General features: G+C 52.9%; 2 protein-coding genes across 4 annotated transcripts in view; one reads left to right on the top strand and one right to left on the bottom strand.

The window, feature by feature from the left end:
• TASOR2 (transcription activation suppressor family member 2) overlaps positions 1-8,848 on the top strand; it is a 69,579-nt gene extending 60,731 nt beyond the window's left edge. For all 3 annotated transcript variants that reach the window (XM_047754845.1, XM_047754847.1, XM_047754846.1), the window contains 5 exons: positions 3,396-3,521; positions 4,325-4,478; positions 5,018-5,123; positions 7,115-7,296; positions 7,695-8,848. In XM_047754845.1, the coding sequence (XP_047610801.1) occupies positions 3,396-3,521; positions 4,325-4,478; positions 5,018-5,123; positions 7,115-7,296; positions 7,695-7,813 (687 nt within the window). In that variant the 3' untranslated portion in view covers positions 7,814-8,848. The remainder of the gene's footprint in view (positions 1-3,395; positions 3,522-4,324; positions 4,479-5,017; positions 5,124-7,114; positions 7,297-7,694) is intronic.
• A 1,114-nt stretch (positions 8,849-9,962) lies between these two features.
• GDI2 (GDP dissociation inhibitor 2) overlaps positions 9,963-18,936 on the bottom strand; it is a 36,086-nt gene continuing 27,112 nt past the window's right edge. The window contains exons 5-11 of the mRNA XM_047754848.1: positions 18,473-18,671; positions 17,828-17,959; positions 14,556-14,655; positions 12,794-12,965; positions 11,220-11,364; positions 11,012-11,066; positions 9,963-10,924 (exon numbers count right to left, since the gene is read on the bottom strand). Coding sequence (XP_047610804.1) covers positions 10,778-10,924; positions 11,012-11,066; positions 11,220-11,364; positions 12,794-12,965; positions 14,556-14,655; positions 17,828-17,959; positions 18,473-18,671 — 950 coding nt within the window. The 3' untranslated portion in view covers positions 9,963-10,777. The remainder of the gene's footprint in view (positions 10,925-11,011; positions 11,067-11,219; positions 11,365-12,793; positions 12,966-14,555; positions 14,656-17,827; positions 17,960-18,472; positions 18,672-18,936) is intronic.

Raw genomic sequence — 18,936 nt, 5'->3', positions numbered from 1 at the left:
AGTCTTTTCCTAAGGAACCGAGCAGCCTCAGCTTCAGAAAGAAGCCAGCACCAGGGGGTGCTTGAGCTCCACAGCTCCGTGCGTGCCGGGCTGGAGGAGAGGCTGGAGGATCTGCCGTGTGCACTGTTGGAAGATTTATGTGATTTCTCAAAACTAATGCAGTGCCTTGTTTTCACAAAACAGCACTTGTGGAGATGTATTCAGGGTGGACACAAATAGAATCCAGAGGCAGAGTTCAGGTTTTAATCACTAATCCTGGAGCTCCCACCATGGCTCAGCGGAAGCAAGCCTGACACGTGTCCGTGAGGGTGTGGGTGTGATCCCTGGCCTCGCGTACTGGACCTAAGGATCTCGTGTGGCTGTGGCTGTGGTGTAGGCCGGCAGCTGTAGCTCCGATTTGACCCCTAGCCTGGGAGCCTCCATAGGCCGCAGGTGCAGCTCTAGAAAGCTAAAAAAAAATTCCTCCCTGTGCTCACCCATTAGTGTAGTTGAGGGGACCTGAGCGTCCTTCCCAGGTGGACGTGTGAGGACCCCTTTCTGTGCTTGTCTTGGGTTTCAGGGGATAAGACGGACATGAGAAAAGGGACATTAGAGATGAGCGCCCAGCTCTGGCAGGTGCCGAGGGCAGGTGCAGGGCAGCACCGAGAGGGACGCCGGCCTCGCGTCTGCAGTGGTGATGGCCAGACAAGGAAGCGTTTGTGCAAGCCCCGGGTCAAGTCCAGGGTGGCTGTCGGGTGACAAACGTGGCCCACGATCAACCTGTCGACGCCGAGCTGCTGAGTAACATCAGACACCTGAAGCTGTTCACGGCATCTGCGCCGTCGCGGGCGTGACAGTCCCACCACAGTGCATTCGGAGGGCCTGGAGCCAGGACCGCACTGCGGCCCCGGTGGCTCCTGCTCCAGAGTCACTGGGGCACGTCACTCCATGAGTGCTTCCAGTCAAAGCCTCAGTGCCACCGGAGAAAAGCATGAGGGCCTGAGGAGGCTTCCAGAAGGGTGGGCAAGGCTCGGGGGCACAGGGCACAAGCAAGGGCCCCGAAGACGCCCTCGGAGGCTCGCCGTCCTGGGGTCCCAGGGCGCTGGGAGGTGTCTCAGGTGAAGGGCGCTTGCTGGCGCTTAGAGAGGCTTCTTCAGCCGGGCAGAGGATGGGGTGGAAAGGGAGCAGCAGGCCTTGCCTTGAAGCTTCGCTGTGCCGCCAGAGTCAGAAACGTGTGCTTCCGCAGGATGGCTGAGGCTCCTGTTTTGTACGATGTGAATGAGATTTTTATCCAAATTTATGGAATTTGCTTTTGTTGTTTAACTGGGTGTTCTTCCTGTCAAGGGTCCTTCTTTTGTCCAGGGTTCTTCACAAATGCCTGCCAGATCTGGTGCTCCACCCACAGTCTTCGTTCCAGGTTTCGTGCCGTTTTGGTAAACAGTTCCCTGGAAAAAAACAAAGCATTAAGTAGCCTTCAGTCTCTCGGAAGGTGCTTCACCTCCAAAAGTGACCTGGAAATTAGTTTTATCCTGAATTAACGTCGAACACCTTTGGCAAATTACACACACCATCCCTGATGGTCGCGAACACAGGTCAGGGATCGAGCGACGTGGCCCCGCGGCCAGGCCCCTTTGCAGCGCCCGTGGCACAGCGCTTGTGTTTGCTCCCGTCTTCTCAGAAGCAGCAGTGCCCTGAGCCCTGGCTCCTATGAGCACAGGGGCTGCTGGTGGCGGTGTGCCTGCAGTAGGAGCCCCCGTAGCGAGCATGCTTGTTCCAGCAGTGGAGAGAGGGTTTCCTGGTAGCTTTATCCCGTGGCCACTATTTACAACTGAAAGGAACAAGGTCGAAACGACCCTTCGGGTCAGATGGCGAGCACAGTACAAGATGCACTTGAGAGCTACACGTGGTCAGCAGCGAAATGTGCTTAGGGGCCCAGCTGTTGTGGGGGCGCCAGGTGTCAGGTGACTCTGCTGTGATACGACAGCCCAGAAGCCCACAGGGCCAATGGGAATGTTAAACCTGTCGGAAAATGTGTTCATTCAAATAGTCTGCTGGTAAAGTGAGCCGCCTCTGTGAGGATTGAGATTGAGCGATTTTGGTGAGCTCTTTGGTGAAAGAAATCTGGTCTGTAGGAATCTCTCTGAAAATACATCACCATACTTTTTGAGCAAGGATTAGTCAAAATTTGAGTTGTTTTGAGATCGGGGAGACTTACCACCTTATTTTTATGAAGAGGATAAGCGATGGTCAGACAGTGTATCTGGTAAACCTCCAGAATCCTTCGAACAGAAAGTGTCCAAATCACAAAGGCTGACAGGGTGAAGGGGTTTCTCTGATGTCATGTCCTTCTCCTCCCCATCAGGCTTCTTGCAGAGCGGTTCTATGCAACAGCAAACGGCATCACAGGCAGCGTGTGTGACACGCGGCTCCCCTGGGCTCAGGGCCTGGGTCCAGGCCACTGCTGGCTTCTCCAGAATCGGTCCTTGTTAATGATACTCAGAGTAACGCATAGGTGCTGTGTGTAGGGTCAGAAGCCCTAGAAACATGGGGACCGGAGCTGGCATTTTTATTTTGTTTGTTCCTCTTTCCTTTTTAGGGTTGCACCCGCGGCAGGTGGAAGTTCCCAGGCTAGGGATTGAATGGGAGCTGCAGCTGCCGGCCTACACCACAGCCACGCCAGGTCCAAGCCTCATCTGCGACCTACACCACAGCTCACGGCAACGCCGGATCCTCAGCCCACTGAGCCACAGCGGGCACTCCAGGAGGTGGCATGTTTAAAGGGAGTATCTGCGTCCCCAGGGTAACTTCCTTGAAGAGAGTGAGTCAGGAACTCATTTTCGTCTGATGTTTCAAAAGGATCAGCCTTGATAGTTTATGGATGTAGAAGATTGACTTGTAAAATGCCTTGTGGCGCTCCCACTGTGGTGCAACCAGATTGGCGACAGCTTCGGGCACTGGGGTGCAGGTTCGGTCCCCATCCGGCACAGTGGGTTAAGGATCTGGTGTTGCTGCAGCAAACATGGCTCAGATCTGATCCCTGGCCCAGGAGCTCCATATGCCGTGCTGCGGCCAAAAAAGAACGAATAAAGTGCTTTGCCTTTGAGATAAACTTCTAAATCCAATTGTCAGTGATACCCGGGAGTCGCTTGTTTTATACATGAAAGCTCATCTAATTAAGAGACACACTGCTGTTGAGGTTGCCGTGTTAGGACAGAGTTTAGCAAAGAGCTGGTGCTCTCTGCTGTTTCGAGTAGACTATAAACGCGGTTCTGGGAGTTCCCTTGTGGCGCGGTGGGTTAAGGACCTGGCGTTGTCACTGCAGGGGCCCAGGTCATTGCTGTGGTGCAGCCAGAGAGAGAGAGAGTAGCTCTGCGCAAGCGTCCCTTTCAGGTCACGGCTGTTGGCAAATCTTTCAGAACCTTCTGCGGAAGGGAGGCCACGCCGAGATGGAGCCTCAGCGTTTCTGTCAAGCTTTTCCCAGAGAGAACGATACGCTCCTCGTCATCATCAGAAACGAAGACATCGCGTCCCACTTGCACCAGGTGGGTGTGCCGGGAACGCCAGGCCTCGCGTGCCATCCTGCGGGGTACCAGGCTCCTGGCCGCGGCCTCCGAGCGGGACGAGCCTGTGGCCTCCCACGGCGGCCGCGGCCTCCGTCAGAGAAGGGCGCCCTCCCGGGGGGCTTGGGCTCCGGAGACGCAGGCTGCTGCCTGCAGGACGGTGGGCGGCGAGGGCCTGCCCCGGCGCACGGGGCCCTGTCCCGTCTCCTGTGAGGCCAGGCGGGGGGAGGGCAGCGTGAGTGTGAGTGAGTGTGAGTGTGAGAGAGAGACGGGGTCGCCTTGCTGTGCAGCAGAAAGGGGCGCAGCGCCGTAAGTCAACTACACTGGGATCGTTTTTTAAAAAGAACATTTTCGCGGTGCCTGAGGGAGGGACGCTGCGAGGGTCTGTCAGGAAGTCGCCTCACCTCTCGATGGGTGACTCGCAGCGTCCGTCTTGCCTCGAGAGGACCCGTGGAGATGCTGACTCGGCGTTGCCGTATCTGCGTATCAGCTGCAGAAAAGTAACCGCTTGTCTCAGCAAGACCTGGCGGCTCGGCCGGGGCTCAGGCCGTGGTAGCTGGAGCCCCAGCTCACTCCACCTCCCGCCTTCGGAGCTGCGGAGGCCACCTTGTCATTAGCTGATCTTAGGCAGTGGGCAGCGCTGCTGACGAACGCAGTTAAAGGTCCTTCGTCACTGGCAGGGTGACCCGTCCGTCCTCAAGGTCCCTAAATCTGCAGCTGCTGGGATCAAAGTGGGGACAGTGCCTCGGGGAGCGTGTCTTCACCGGGGGCCTTGCCTCTTCCAGATCCCTTCCCTGCTGCGGCTGAAGCGCTTGCCCGGCGTGCTCTTCGCCGGCGTGGACAGCCCGGAGGACGTCCTCCACCACACCTACCAGGAGCTCTTCCGGGCCGGGGGCTTCGTGGTGTCGGACGGCAGGATACTGGACAGCGTCACCTTGGGTTGGTCTTTCCGCTTCGCCGTCTTCTCTGGTCGCAGCAGGTTCTCCTTCCAGGGGCCCAGATGCTTCATCAGAACAGTACCAGCCACCGCCTCTTGCAGCCTTGACGGCTGCCACGTGCCGTGCTAAGCACTGTCACTAGTTCAGTGGCTCTCCGTCCCGGGGTGCGCCCCTCACCTCTTGTTTGAACCCAGGCCCTTCGCCACCAAACCTCTCAGCACTGTGGCTGAGTCCTGTGCGGGCACACGGGAGGTTGTGAGATAAGCAGTTTCCTCCTTCGCCCAATCACGTCCGCTCCATGTCTGGAATCGGCCCTCGTGCTTCCATTTCTGTTGCCGTCGCCCCGACGGTCGTGTCCGTATCATGGGGTTAAGAACCTGGCACGGTGTCCGCGAGGATGCGGGTTCCATCCCTGGCCTCGCTCAGTAGGTTAAGAATCTGGCGTTGCTGCAAACACAAGGCGTCCTCACTGAGCTTTGACCAGACAAGCCGCAAATTCTAACATAGATTTTCTCTCGTCAAACTTCCTCTCTTCTGTAGTTCAGCTGAAGGAGATCGTCAGAATCCTCGAGAAACTGAATGCCAGCGGCAGGTGGAAGTGGCTGCTTCACTACCGGGAGATTAAAAAGCTAAAAGAAGATGTGAGGTGAGCGCTTTGGGGAAGGTGAGGCCGGGGGTGGGGGGCCAGCCCTGGCCCCTTGGACACGCTCTGGGCCGGCGGGTCGCCGAAGGCGGCGCCTGGGCCCGTGGCTGCTCCTCGGAGTGTTTGGCCAGCGGGGCACTCGGCGAGGGAAGGAGCCCTCCCTAGACAGCAGCGCGGAGCCTCCCGACCCGGCCCCCGGCGGGGTCCCCGTGGTTGGGCTCAGGCCCTGCTCCCTGCAGGGAGCAGACCGAACTGCGGGCTGCTTCTGGACATGTTTCTTGATCTCTTACGTTGCCACACTTTCAAGGACAGGCAAGTTGAGACCAGGCTGTAGCCCTCATTTTATCTCAGGCCCGCCTCCTTAAGAGATCCGGGGCCCACGGGTGGCCCTTGGGTGTCAGGGATGTGCCTGCAGCTTGTAAGAAAGAGTCTGGCAACCAGGGGCTCCGTCGACATGGCAGGCATCTGTCACGTGACTGTTGCAAGTCCCCGCGGGGGAGGAAGACACAGACCCACTTTAACGCCGTGGGGTGGAGGCAGAGAGGCCGGCAGAGCTGACCCCTGACCGGCAGGTCGGGAGGCTTCGTCTCTGGCTGACACGTTCCTTCCGCTTCCCCCATGGCGCCGCCGCCCCCGGGAAGCCAGGCCTGGGCCTGTGGAGAGCTGGGCTCTGACGTGTGGGAGCCGCGAGAGGGAAGGTGGCAGGGGGGGGCGGGAGACAGCGAGGCTCCTACCGCGGAGACCAGGGCGAGGGGAGAGGGCTGGGGCGCTGGACGGGTGGGCGTCAGAGTGGGCACCTTAAAGCCAGGTACGGGGCGTTCTTCTGGCTCAGCTGTAACAAACCCACTAGGATCCGTGAGGTTCGATCCCTGGCCCTTCTCAGCGGGTGAAGGATCCGGCGCTGCCGTGAGCCGGGGTGTGGGTCACAGATGCGGCTCGGATCTGGCATTGCTGTGGCTGTGGTGTAGGCTGGCAGCTGCCGCTCCATTTTGACCCCTAGCCTGGGAACCTCCACAAGCCGCGGGTGCAGCCCTAAAAAGCAAAAAGACAAAAACAAAACACAACCATGTACAGTGTGGTGTCAGTGATGGAAGTTTACACCTGCTGAGGATGAAGCCTGCAAGCAGGTTCCTTGACAGGAGGTCATTAGAGCTGCGGGAGCAGGTGGGCCGGGGGCCTTCCCCGCGAGCGAGCGAGCAGGACCGTGTGTGTGTGTGTGTGTGTGTGTGTGTGTGTGTGTGAGGGAGGAGGCTGGAGAGATGGAACCTTTTCCTCCAGAAGCACAGAAGGTAGAAACACAATTTAAAGTGAAGTGAGGCGTTCCTGTTGTGGCGCAGTAGCTAACGAATCCGACTAGGAACCAGGAGGTTGTGGGTTCAATCCCTGGCCCCGCTCAGTGGGTGAAGGATCCGGCGTTGCCGTGAGCTGGGGTGTAGGTTGCAGACGCGGCTCGGATCCCGCGTTGCTGTGGCTCTGGCGTAGGCTGGCAGCTACAGCTCCAATTCGACCCCTGGCCTGGGAACCTCCCTGTGCTGCGGGAGCAGCCCAAGAAATGGCAAAAAGACAAAAAATTAAGTGAGAAAAATTAAAATTCCAGCTGTTGCCTGATGTTGGTGAAGTTGGCGACTCTCTGACTGGAGAGAATTAGGTTTGGAGGGACCTGAGCGCTTTGGGAGCAACTGCTGCAGGTCTGAGGGATGCAGGCAGAGGGCCACTGGGGATCAGCCGAGGCCCGCCAGGCCACCCGCGTGTCCCTCCTGGTGGAACGAGGCCCCCACGTTTTAAACACCTGCGTCTGCAAGAGGCGTGAGGACACGGGGGCTGTTTGGCGGGACCCTGACAGCGATGCCTGGGGAGCCAGGTGTGTCAGGAGAACAGAGGGGGAAAGGAGTTGGATGAAGATGGTGAAGGCAAGAGCGAGCTAGGAATCAGGTCCAAAATCCAGACACAAGCTCACATGGACTCGAAACTTAACGTCTTGATGTGTTTTTCAGAGTGGATTCAACTGCATGTAAAAAGAACCTCATACTGAAATCGTATCAGAGTGCAAACATCCTCGAGCTGCTTCACTATCACGAGTGTGACTCGCGACCCTCGACAAAAGCCGAGCACCTGCAGTGTCTGCTGACCCTGCAGATCCAGCGCGTCCACGCCAGGTTCGCCGTCTTCCTCACAGGTACGTCACCGCCCAGGTTCTCATCACCCAGCTAGGCCCGCACAGGCCCACCCCAGAAACGTCCTTCCAAGTGGAGCTGCTGGCCGCCCCAAGACATGCGTGGGTCTGGCCGCCAGGAACACGTGCACGCAGGCCCGACGGCCCCCAGTACAGGTGTTTGCCATTCAGGGTCATCGGCTGGGCGCTTGGCAGTGACTGAAGGAGCCCCAGTGCCCTGCAGCCCCCCCAACCCCCCCAGGAGGCAGCTGCTCCCAAAGCCTCCCACCTTGTTCAGCTAATCCAGGCTCCGTTCTCCCCCTCACATGTATAAGGGGTGTTTTTAATACAAGGGATTTTATTTCTACTTTAAATACGTGTATTCATGAATTTTTCACCAAAAAGTTATTCTTCTTTTACAGAAAAGCCCGCGCTCTCCAGAGAAGTCTTTGAAGATAGTGGCATCCTTGTTACAGATGTAAATGACTTTATTGAAAATATGCAAAAAGTAGCCGCTCCCTTCAGGAGCAGCTACTGGTAAGAGCAGGGTGGCCTCTCGCACGTGAGCTGGAACTGCCGTCTGTGTCCTGAGAAACCAGTTGTTCGAAATTGTCCTGTACCTTGCACATCATGCTGTAAACGCGTCCGTTCACTTGGGGGTGGAATTGCTGCTGGTTTGGCGTAAACGGGCCCTTCTCAAGTACCACTAGCGAAATAACTAAGCTGCCTTCTGAACGACATGCCTCTGCACCTGCATCCCTGACGCCAGGACTGGTGATGGAACCCGGGCGCAGAGGCCTCTTCCCAGCAATCAGCATCCCGCTCATGGCACTAGTGCTCGTTGCTTGGTCTTACAGGTGGGCTTGTCAGCAGTTCTGCTTCCAGGTGATGCGGCTGCCGCTTTCCTGGACAGTGATGACGCCCCCAACAAGCCACTCTCGTCCCTCTCCTTGGAGACTTTCAGATGCACAGAACAGCCCTCTCGCATTTGAGAAACCCTATCCTTCTTGTGTCACACGTCACTAGAACATCTGGCTTTGGTCGCAGCAGCACTGCAGCTGTCCGTTAGTTTGGGGTTGCAGTGTTAGTGTTTTTAAATTATTTTCATTTTAAACAGAATGCCTTCAAAACTATTGATTGAACTTAAAGAGTTTCATAAGTGTACTCAAGTGTAGCAAACCTAAGTCTCTTACCCAGTAGCAGTGTTTTTGCATGTTCTGGTCAGAAAAGCGTATGTACTACATGTGACAGCTTTAAAGCTTTTCCCGCCTGTGTGAACACAATGATCCTACGTGGTTTTATTTGCTGTTATTCACACTACATCAACTTTTTTCCTAAACGGTACAAATTTATAAACTCATTTTTCACTTCCTTTTTGGTACATAGTCACTACAGAAATCAACCCTGAGAAAGAAATGACCATTTATTTATATTAGAATGATTTCTACAATAATCTTAACCTCAAAACCAAGCAAAAAAAAAACATTTGTAAGATACATAGTATCTATTTGGTACAAACGTTTTTGTAACTGATTTCATTTTTTTAATAAAGACAACGAAGTATCATTCAACTGCTCCTGCAAGGACTTCATAGCAGAAATGAACTTTGTTTTACAGCAGTTTAAATGTTTCAGGCCATTTGGCACAGTAGCTCCCAGGGGGACGCTACCACTGCCCTCACCTTGGCCTCCGTCGTCAGCCTAGTCCCCCCGCCACCCCCGAGCAGCAGGCTGTGTGCAGCCCAGGACCCCGCTCCCCGGCGGTCCTTCCCCGGGGCCGCGCTCGGCCTCTGCAGAAACGTCCCGCGAGGCCATTTATCTGCCTTGCACCCTCCCTGCACCCGACTTTCACTCACTCGCTCCGTGTTTTCAGAGGAAGGGGGGGGAGACCAGCTCTTGGCCGGAAACCCAGTCGTTTAATTTCTACCCCGGGAGTAAGAATCTCCTGAGAGGACCGTGACTGTACCTGGTACACCTGAACGCGAACCTGCTGAGGGAACAGGAAAGTCGTGTTTGGGGGGCACCCACCCCCGAGGCGGAGCCACCACAGGGGAACAGGTCCACCGGCGCTGCTCCTGCAGAGGCCTGGCCCTTGTCACCCTTGCGCCGCGTGGGCCCAGCACCGAAACGAACAGGCGAACTTCAACAAACGCGCCCGGCGTCCTGCCCTTTGTGTTTGTGCATCGCCAGCTCACAGCGCGAAGAGCAGGGAAGGCCCGCTGGCACCTTAGGGGGTGGCTCGTGTAAGCAGAGCTTTTGCACCGCACGCACGTTCGGGTGGCGGGCAGTGTCCCCGCGCAGGGCAGCCCCCACGCCGCCATCTCCGGCCAGCGCTGGCACGTGGGAGACGGAGAGCAGAGGTTCCCCACTCGCCGCATCTCAGCCCCCCAGGGCCTCTGAGAGCACCCACCTCTGCCTCTGCCCCACAGACTCAACGACAAGAATCAACACAGCCCGAGTCCGCACCCCTCGGACATAAACGACGGCCTGGGACTGTCACGGGGAGACGTCCCGCCGTCTACGTAGTAAAGCGTCTGTCTGTCTGGCCCGACAGCGCCACTCGGGCGCATCCGAGTCCAGAGGCGCTCCAGGGTCTGCTCCCAGGGACGCCTCGGGGCAGGGAGGCAAACGAGCGGCCCGGTCACCTCCTGGCTCCAAGTCCCGGGACACAAAAGACCAACAAGGGGGAGCTGGTTTCCAGAGTTTGGCTTTATTTTGCAGGACAGAAATCATCGGGAGCCTTTCTGAGACCGACACCACGGAAGCAGGGCTCTGTCACCTCCACGCCACCCTGCGGCTTGGTCCGCGGAGGAAGCCACACCTGGGGCACAAACGCAGCTTCTCTATTTACCTGCTTCAGGAGAGGTGTCCTCCCTCTGCTCGCATCCATTTCATGAGGTTAAAACACCGCACTCGGCTTCCGCCAAAACGACTCTCCAAGTCTGGAGCTGGGTTAGAATTTGAGGCCCACGTGAACCAAACGTGTAGCTGTGCTGCCCGGGCGTGGTCGTCACGCCCGACGTAAAGGTACAGGGTGAGCAGGGGTCGGGGATGCTGTCCCAGGTGAGGGAATGTCGGATTCCGAGTCTCCTGAATGTCTAGAGGACAGGTGGCACGCCAACTGCAGCAGACTGCATACGGCCCCAGCGCCCCAGCTCGCGAGCAGCAGCAGCAGCAGCTCGTAAGGGCAAAGGCTAGGCTGATTAAAAGATACGAATGCTGTATCGAGTTCTGTGTCGGTATCACAATGTGTTAAAACTGATCCTTCACTAGAAAAAACAAGCCAGTATTGGTTACATGGAATAGGATGTGGGAACCCGCCAATTCTGAAGAGCCACGCGGTGGAACAAGTTAATACATGATATTAGAAGGGGAGGGTCTTTACGGGCACAGGGCCCTGCCGCCGCTCGGTCTGGGTTACGAGAGCAGCCTCGCGAGAGTGATTTCCTACGCTGCGCGTCACCGCCAGGTGGGAAGGCGTCCTCACTGAGCGACGGGCGCGGCCCTCAGTCCTCCCCGTAGATGTCGTTCTTCTTGCGCTTCATCTCCTCAAAGTCAAACTCGGACCCCGTCATCCTCTTATAGATGTCCTTGATGTCGTCACAGGTTGTCTCAAAGTGAGTGGTGGCGTCGTATGTGCGGGATATAAAGATCTGGAAGTGAGAATCACAAGGACTTGGGACCATGTCGCCACGCCTCCCAACAAAGCCCGGTCGTTACCTTTTCTGACGGCCACGCACCTGGCTGTCTGTTCCCAGATCTTTCGGGACCAGGAGGTCGCTGATGCTGACGAATCTGGAGGGGAAAGAACCAGGTCAGCAGGGGCACACACCGCTCACTCCGCCGAAAGCCCCGAAAGCCGCAAACCCAGGGAGGCGAGGGGGCCGCAGGCGGCGGCTACGCAGCCAGGCCTGCGGGTGAGCTGCTGCCGGTGAAGACGTGACTCACTTCTGCTCAATCGGCTCCAGGAGCTCCAGGGCTGGTCTGATCTCCTTCTCGGGCTCCTTGGTCTCCACGGTGGTGCTGGCGATGGCGATGTACTTGCCCTGCGCAGCCACGTTGTGCGCCGAGGAGATCATGCAGACGTAGATGTCTGCAGACAAGCAAAGCGACTCGGTGCCGGGGCCTCTGCCCCCGCGGGCCTGGGCGCTCAGCCCGGCTTCTCCATGGAGGCAAACTCGGCCCCTTACAAATGCAAATGCATCCCCCAGCAGCTGTGGGCCTGCTGGCGAGGCAGGTGGCGTGGCCACGCGGAGCTGGGCGCACGGGTGAGGGTCTCTGCCCAGCTCTGCCACCGCGCCCCGCAAACCTGTCTTCTGTCTCTTCCTCTCCCAACCCTGAGCTTAGAAAGGTTCTGCACAGTGAAGAAAGGATTTACCTCACTGGCCATTTCTCACTTAAGCAATATAAAGTCATAAACAGCACAAGCTATTGGCATAATCTAAGAATTCTACAAATTCTACTCGCCTGTGTACCACCGAGTAGATACATAATTTCCAATACAGAAAATAATTACTGGAGTTCCTGTTGTGCCACAACAGAAACGAATCCGACTAGGAACCATGAGGTTGCGGGTTCGATCCCTGGCCTTGCTCAGTGGGTTAAGGATCCAGCGTTGCCGTGAGCTGTGGTGTAGGTCTTAGACATGGCTCGGATCCCGCGTTGCTGTGGCTGTGGTGCAGGCTGGCAGCTGTAGCTCCGATGAGACCCCTAGCCTGGGAACCTCCATAGGCCGCAGGTGTGGCCCTAAAGAGACAAAAAGATAAAAATTAATAATAAAAAAACAATTAGAGCTCCTTTACTCCTTTTAGACTTTCCCGGACGCTGTGATCTACGTGGAAATCCCTGAAAGACTGCTTTAGTCTAAGCCATCCCTTTGTTCTAGTAAGTGATCTTCTGTGATTTGGTTTCTTAAATGGAAAAAATTAAACCAACAGCTGGCCATTTAAAAGCTAACAACCCCTTTTAAGTTGAACTTTGGATAAGTAAGACTTAGGGCATCTATCTGAAAGGAAGATGAGAAAAGCTACTAGACGAAAAGAACTGGTTAAAAGACAGATTGGGAATTACGGTTTCAGAGCTGCATCCTGATGTCAGGCAAAGCTGCCAAAGTCGTTTCCTAGCACACTGCTAAAATCAAGCCCAAGTACCACGTTGGTCAGTCATGTTATAAAAGCAATGCGGGCCATCAGCTCAAAAAAAAGCAACGGTGACGTCAGGTCACCTCCTGGGCGTAAACCTGCCCAGGCACACGACGTCCCAAGCAGGGGCGACTGCCCGCTCGTCCAGTCCAGGCTCTCAGGGGCTACAGAGGCGGGGACCAAGGCCCATGGGGGCGACCGGCCGGAGGCAGGGCTCCTAGACAGATGACACACACCGGAGGGCTGTGAGCTAAAAGGGACGCATCACATTTTATTTCCACACGTAAACTAATAGGAGCAGGTGAAACGGGGAATTTGGGATGAAACGCAAAGCAAATTCTAACGAAACCGTGCAAACATCTGCTCATCTTCAGAACTTACCAGACTTACGGTTGACTTGGTTCTGTGGAATGATGATCTGGCAGGAGTTGGCGTCACTGGTGTTCTTGATGGGGTGGCTCAGGATGCAGATGACACGGATCACCTGGCCCACCTTTTCCACTCGGTCTTTCACGTAGCTGGGGTCGCAGATGAGCTGCTTGCAGCGAGCGATCTGCAACACCACACGGACAGCTGTCTGACCCTCGGCGTCCACGGTGACGCCGCTAGAGCTGCTGGTGCCACTGTCCTGGGAGGCCGTCCGGCCTCTCCGTCGAGTTACCGCAGATACCAAGTGAACTACAGAGAACTCCTAACACTAGCTTTGCCGACAACCCTATACGTTCTCCTGAACAAATCCATGAAAATGTGAGGAACAACGTGCTGAGTGATGTTCAGATGCCCAAGTTTGAGAACTGGGCAGAACAGGGTTCAAATCCTGGCTCTTACCTAACCTCAGAGGGTTGATGAGATTAAATCGCAGTGTCTTCAGGACGGTCACTACATGTAAATGGACCCGGGGCAAAGCACACGCTTTATAGATGGTCCCAGGACTAGAAACAGACCGCCCTCACTCTCGCTTCGAGACTGTACTTTCTGAGTAAAACTTAAGCTGCAAGATAAATTAGGCACTATTATAGTTTAGTCCTTTTCTTTCTATCAGAGCCCTGAAATGTCCCAAGAGGAAGCAGGTGCCTGGAGCAAAGAATGGAACGAAAACCCACGGGACACCCTCAGGAACCCCCAAGTATTATGTCCGAACACAGTTTCTGATGAGGTTCTTTTCTGAACAGTTCTATCTATAAGAGCTGACGGTTCGGAAAGGAGGAACCACCAGCACCACTTGAGAACTCGCAAGGAACTGCAGATCCTGGAGTCCCCCCCGTCGTGGTGCAGCGGAAACAAATCCGACTAGGAACCATGAGATTGTGGGATCGATCCCCGGCCTCGCTCAGTAGATTAAAGATCCTGCGTTGCCGTGAGCCGTGGTGTAGGTCGCAGACGCAGCTCAGATCTGGTGTGGCTGTGGCTGTGGCGTAGGCCGGCAGCCGCTGCTCCGATCGGACCCTTCACCTGGCAACCCCCATATGTCGTGGGTGCGGCCCTAAAAGACAAAAGGCAAAAAGAAAACGCAGATGCAGCACAGACCTACTGAGCAAGAAATGGGCACTTTTAACGAAAGTAACAATTTACATTCGAGTCTGAGAAACACTGCTCAAAACGTTATCTGGCCAGCTCCACAGCTAAATTCCAAATAAGATAATGTTAACAGTAGTGATTATTGACGTGAAATTATAAATGGACAAACAGAGCTAAATTTATATGAAAATCTGGGAGACAGGAACCAATCCACACAAATTTATATAATACCATTTGGAACTCATTCATAATTTCTATTTCAGTCTTAAGCAACAATCAACACAACAAAAAATATTAAGATCTGTTTGTCTGGGGTTTTGTGCTTTTTGCTTTGTAGGGCACACCCACGGCAAATGGAAGTGTCTGTGCTAGGGGTGGAATCAGAGCTGCATCCTCACAGAGACTCACTGAGTTCATTACTGCTGAGCCACAACGGGAACTCCTGTTTATTTTTTAAACAAAGCCCGTCATCTGTAATTGGTCCTCAGGCATTAGGAACGCCAAGTTACTCTAACGAAAACACGTGAAGTCTAGGATCACTGTTCATACCAACGTAAGCACTTACTAGGCAATAAAAGTTTTGTCACAAGAACGCAGTACTTTCTGCATTGTAAAAGCTGCTTACCTCTCCTTCAGATTTTACACCAATCACTTTTCCATTCTGCACAATGATTTCTTCGATGGGTTTATTCAGCATGTAGGTACCTCCATAAATAGCACTTAGCCTAGAAAAGTATTTAAACTACAATTAGTAATTTCCAGTTGTTTCAACAGTAAAGTCTCCTTTCTTAGATCTAATAAGTTATAGGCTCTCCTTAGATTGTAATGACTTATAGGCAACATGCATTTGTTCCATTTCCTTCCAGAAGGCATCCGTGTAAGTCATTAAAGCCTCAACTACAAAACAATCTTCACATTCAGTCTTGAACATCAAGTCGGGCAAAAAACAAACCCACTGACCAGTGATGGGGGAACAGCTTCTATGACCCTACTCCTCCTGCATCCAAGTAAAACTCCACCACCCAGCAGCTGTCAGGAGGTCCCGGACAGCGACTCAAAGCAGGAGAAACCAAGCAGGAGACGCGAAGCAACCGGGTGACATCCTTCCTTGGTTTGTACGGCGCACCCACCGCCACCCCGCCCCGAGAGAACCGCCTCCCCATCCTTGTAATGTGGGGCAGCTACAAAAGAAGCAAAACACTTGCAGTCTTGCGGTTTTATAAAAAACTGTAAAATCTCTCAAATCCTTAATTCACTTCAGAAATGCTTAGACAAATGAGAGAGACTCTAAGGAATCCAGCCGAAAGCAACAGCTGAAAGACAGCAAGACCTGAGCAGAGGCCACAGCTACAGGCCACGGGGCCGAGTAAGTCTCAAGCTTGACACAGCCATATTCGAGGAACCTGGTCCACACCTACGGCCTTCCAGTAGAACCCCAGGAGCACCAGACCTAACTGTGCTACAGACTGAGGATTCAGCCCCAGAGGAAAGACCCATTCACGGCGAGGCAGAAAACCGAGCCTCCTAAAGGTGCATATGGCCAATCACTTAACACTGGCCACGCACAAACCACACAACGGCCAACGCAAACAAAAGTCAAGACTTCTCACAGACATCTCTACAATGTACCAAAATCCAATATGCAATCAAAAATTACTAGACACATGGAGTTCCCGTGTGGCGCAGTGGTTAACGAATCTGACTAGGAACCATAAGGTTTTGGGTTCAATCCCTGGCCTTGCTCAGTGGGTTAAGGGTCCAGCGTTGCTGTGGCTGTGGCGTAGGCCGGCGGCTACAGCTCCGATTGGACCCCTAGCCTAGTAACCTCCATATGCTGTGGGTGTGACCCTAGAAAAGGCAAAAGGACAAAAGAAAAAAATTTTTTTTACTTAAAAATTAGAAATTAAAAAAGTTTAAAAAAGTTTACTAGACACATGAAAAAAAGAAAAAAAAAATCAATCAAAACAAACAGATGCCCAGTTTACAAATGTTAAGATATGCAAGGGGTTAAATATAGCTACTATAAATATTCAAAAACCTATTTGAAATGGTAAAGTTCCTTGAAAAATACAACTGAAAATAAAAAATAGTACATCTGAGGTCAAGAGTTCCCATCATGGCGCAGTGGTTAACGAATCTGACTAGGAATCATGAGGTTGCGGGTTCAATCCCTGGCCTCGTTCAGTGGGTTAAGGATCTGGCGTTGCCGTGAGCTGTGGTGGAGGCCACAGACAAGGCTCAGACCCTACGTTGCTATGGCTGTGGTGTAGGCCGGTGGCTACAGTTCCGTAATAGATCCCTAGCCTGGGAACCTCCATATGCCCCCAGGAGCGGCCCTAGAAAAGGCAAAAAAAAAAAAAAAAACACACACACAAAAAGAAAAGCAATGGTACATCTGAGGTCAATACTACCCAAAGTAATCTACAGACGCATGTGATCCTATGAAAATTACTCATGACATTTTTCACAGAACTAGAACAAATAATCCAAAAATTTATAAAGAACAATAAAAGACCCAAGAATTACCAAAGCAATCCTGAGGGAAAAGGGAAAAAAAAAAAAAAAGCAGGAAGTATAACTCTCCCGGATTTCATAGGATACTGAAATGGAGTTTTAACTAAAGAACAACCCCCCCTTGGCTAAAAAGGCAGCTGCAAGCCTTGTCACTATACCACCCTTCTTGTAATAATGTAACAACTGTGTGCCCTCTGTCCAAGCCAGCAGCCCTGCTAATCAGGTACCCAGCATTGCTGATCAGTTCTGCTTCTGTAACCTTGCTTGCTCAGTCTCTTAGGGAGGAACACTGTCTGCCTGGGGATGGGGGAGGTCCGGGATGCTTACATGGGAAAATCAAGACCTGGTAGTGTGCAAAAGTTACGGAGAACAAAGACCTGGTGCTCAGACTCTGGAGGTGACTCCTCTGAGCCCACACCGGTGCTGAATAAACCTTGCTTTTCCATATCTCCGAGTGCTGTTTGTCTCCTTCCGTTGCCACAGTTTTTGCAGTTTCCGCAACAATACCACAAAGCTATAGTAATCAACAAGTGTGACGCTGGTACCAAAAAAAACCATATGAATCAATGGAACAGAACAGAGAGCCCAGAAATAAACCCAGACACCTACGGTCAATTAATCTCTGACAGAGGAGGCAAGAACATTAACCAGGAAAAAGACAGTATCTTCAGCAAGCGGTTCTGGGAAAGCTGGACAGCTGCATGTAAAAATCAGTGAAACCAGAACACACACACACACAGCATGCACAAAAATAAACTCAACCTAAAGACTTGACTAAGACATGACTTTTATATAAACTCCCAAAACCAGGCAAAATGCTCTACAGAGATTCCAGATGTGGCTGTTAAAGGTCTGGGGGGTGGAGGATGATGAGAGGACACAGGGACCCTCCTGGAGCGAGGACAGGGCTCCCTGGAGTTCTGCTCGCACAGGTCCAAGTCCAGGTCCAACGCAATCGCCTCTAACCATGGATCTGTGGTGTCACTGTGTGTAAATTTTACTTCAATAAAAATAAAAGCATGCGAGTTCCCACTGTGGCTCAGCAGAAATGAATCTGACTAGCATCCATGAGGACGCAGGTTCGATCCCTGGCCTTGCTCAGTGGGTTAAGGATCCGGCATTGCCACAAACTGTGGCAAAGGTCGCAGATGAGGCTGTGGCTGTGTCGTAGGCCAGCAGCTCCGATTCAACCCCTAGCCTGGGAACTTCCATATGCTGCGGGTGAGCCATAAGAAGAAGAAAAAAATAAATTTTTTTTAAAAAGCACCTTGTTACTCAGACATACCCTGCTCCTTATTCACAACCTTACTTCATGCACTTCCGTTACAGCCGAGGGGGTGGATCAGCGGGCTCTTAGCGCACAGGTTACAAACGGGTTCTCACCTTGCAAATCCTTGAGGCAGTTCTCCAAGGCCGTAGAGCGGATAAAGGTATGGGCTTTTGCCATATCTTGCCAAAGACTCACTGTAAAGTTTAATCCTATTAATGGTTTCACAACATGGTTGATCTAAATAACTGGACAAAAGGAAATGAATGTTAGAAAAGGGCTTTGGTTTGCACTCTTCCCTTCAGTTTAAACTCATTTTCTGGGAGTTCCTGTTGAGGCTCAGCTGGTCAAGGACTCAAACGCTGTCTCCATGAGGACGCAGGTTTGATGCCTGGCCTCCCTCAGTGGGTTAAGGTTCCAGCACTGCTGCGAGCTGCAGCATAGGTCACAGATGAGGCTCGGATCCAATGCTGCTGCAGCTGTGGTGCAGGTCAGCAGCTGCAGCTCCAACTTGACCCCTGGCCTGGGAACCTCCACATGCTGCGGCCAGGAGAGGAATGGTGGAGAGATCTTTTCCCGAAGGGACTGCAAGTCAACACCTCCAGGTTTTACTTAAAAGATGCTAACACCAGTCTGCAGCTAGAATCTCTTTTGTACAATATAGCTGTATGCTTGTTTTGTTAGAATTTTCACTTTGCAGAATTGGGAAATTAGGGTGAGTGCCAAGAAAAATATAAATCTAAAAGCAAAAAAAAACTTACTCATCAGTTCTGTAAAGGGCCAGGGCATGCCCAGTAAAATCAATAACATCTTGGCCCAAGTCGAATTTCTTATACACCTCTCGCATCGCCGTCTTCTTAGGGTCAACCCCCTCAAACGTCCTGGGATCGTTCTCATCAAAGTTGGCAACATACACCAGGAATTTTCTGAAGCGACGTTTTTCAAACAGCCCCATTAAGCCTAAAAAAGAATTTTTCAAAAAGCACATGCTCATAATAGGACACTGAAGAAAACAAAGTGTGAAAGTTTAATTATTGCACATTGCTACCCGAGGCTCTTCTAGTGCAACGTGCAATTAAAAATAGGGGCATTTTGACAATGCTTGAAAATGCACTGAGGGTAAAGGAGATAAAAGGAATCCAAGTTGGGAAGGAAGAAGTAAAACTCTGAGTATTTGCAGATGACATGATACTATACCTAGAGAATCCTAAAGACGCTACCAGAA

Source organism: Phacochoerus africanus, chromosome 12 (assembly GCF_016906955.1).
Source record: "Phacochoerus africanus isolate WHEZ1 chromosome 12, ROS_Pafr_v1, whole genome shotgun sequence".
Lineage (NCBI taxonomy): Eukaryota > Metazoa > Chordata > Mammalia > Artiodactyla > Suidae > Phacochoerus > Phacochoerus africanus.
Note: the sequence above shows the minus strand (reverse complement) of the source record. Positions and strands in the feature narration are given on the sequence as shown.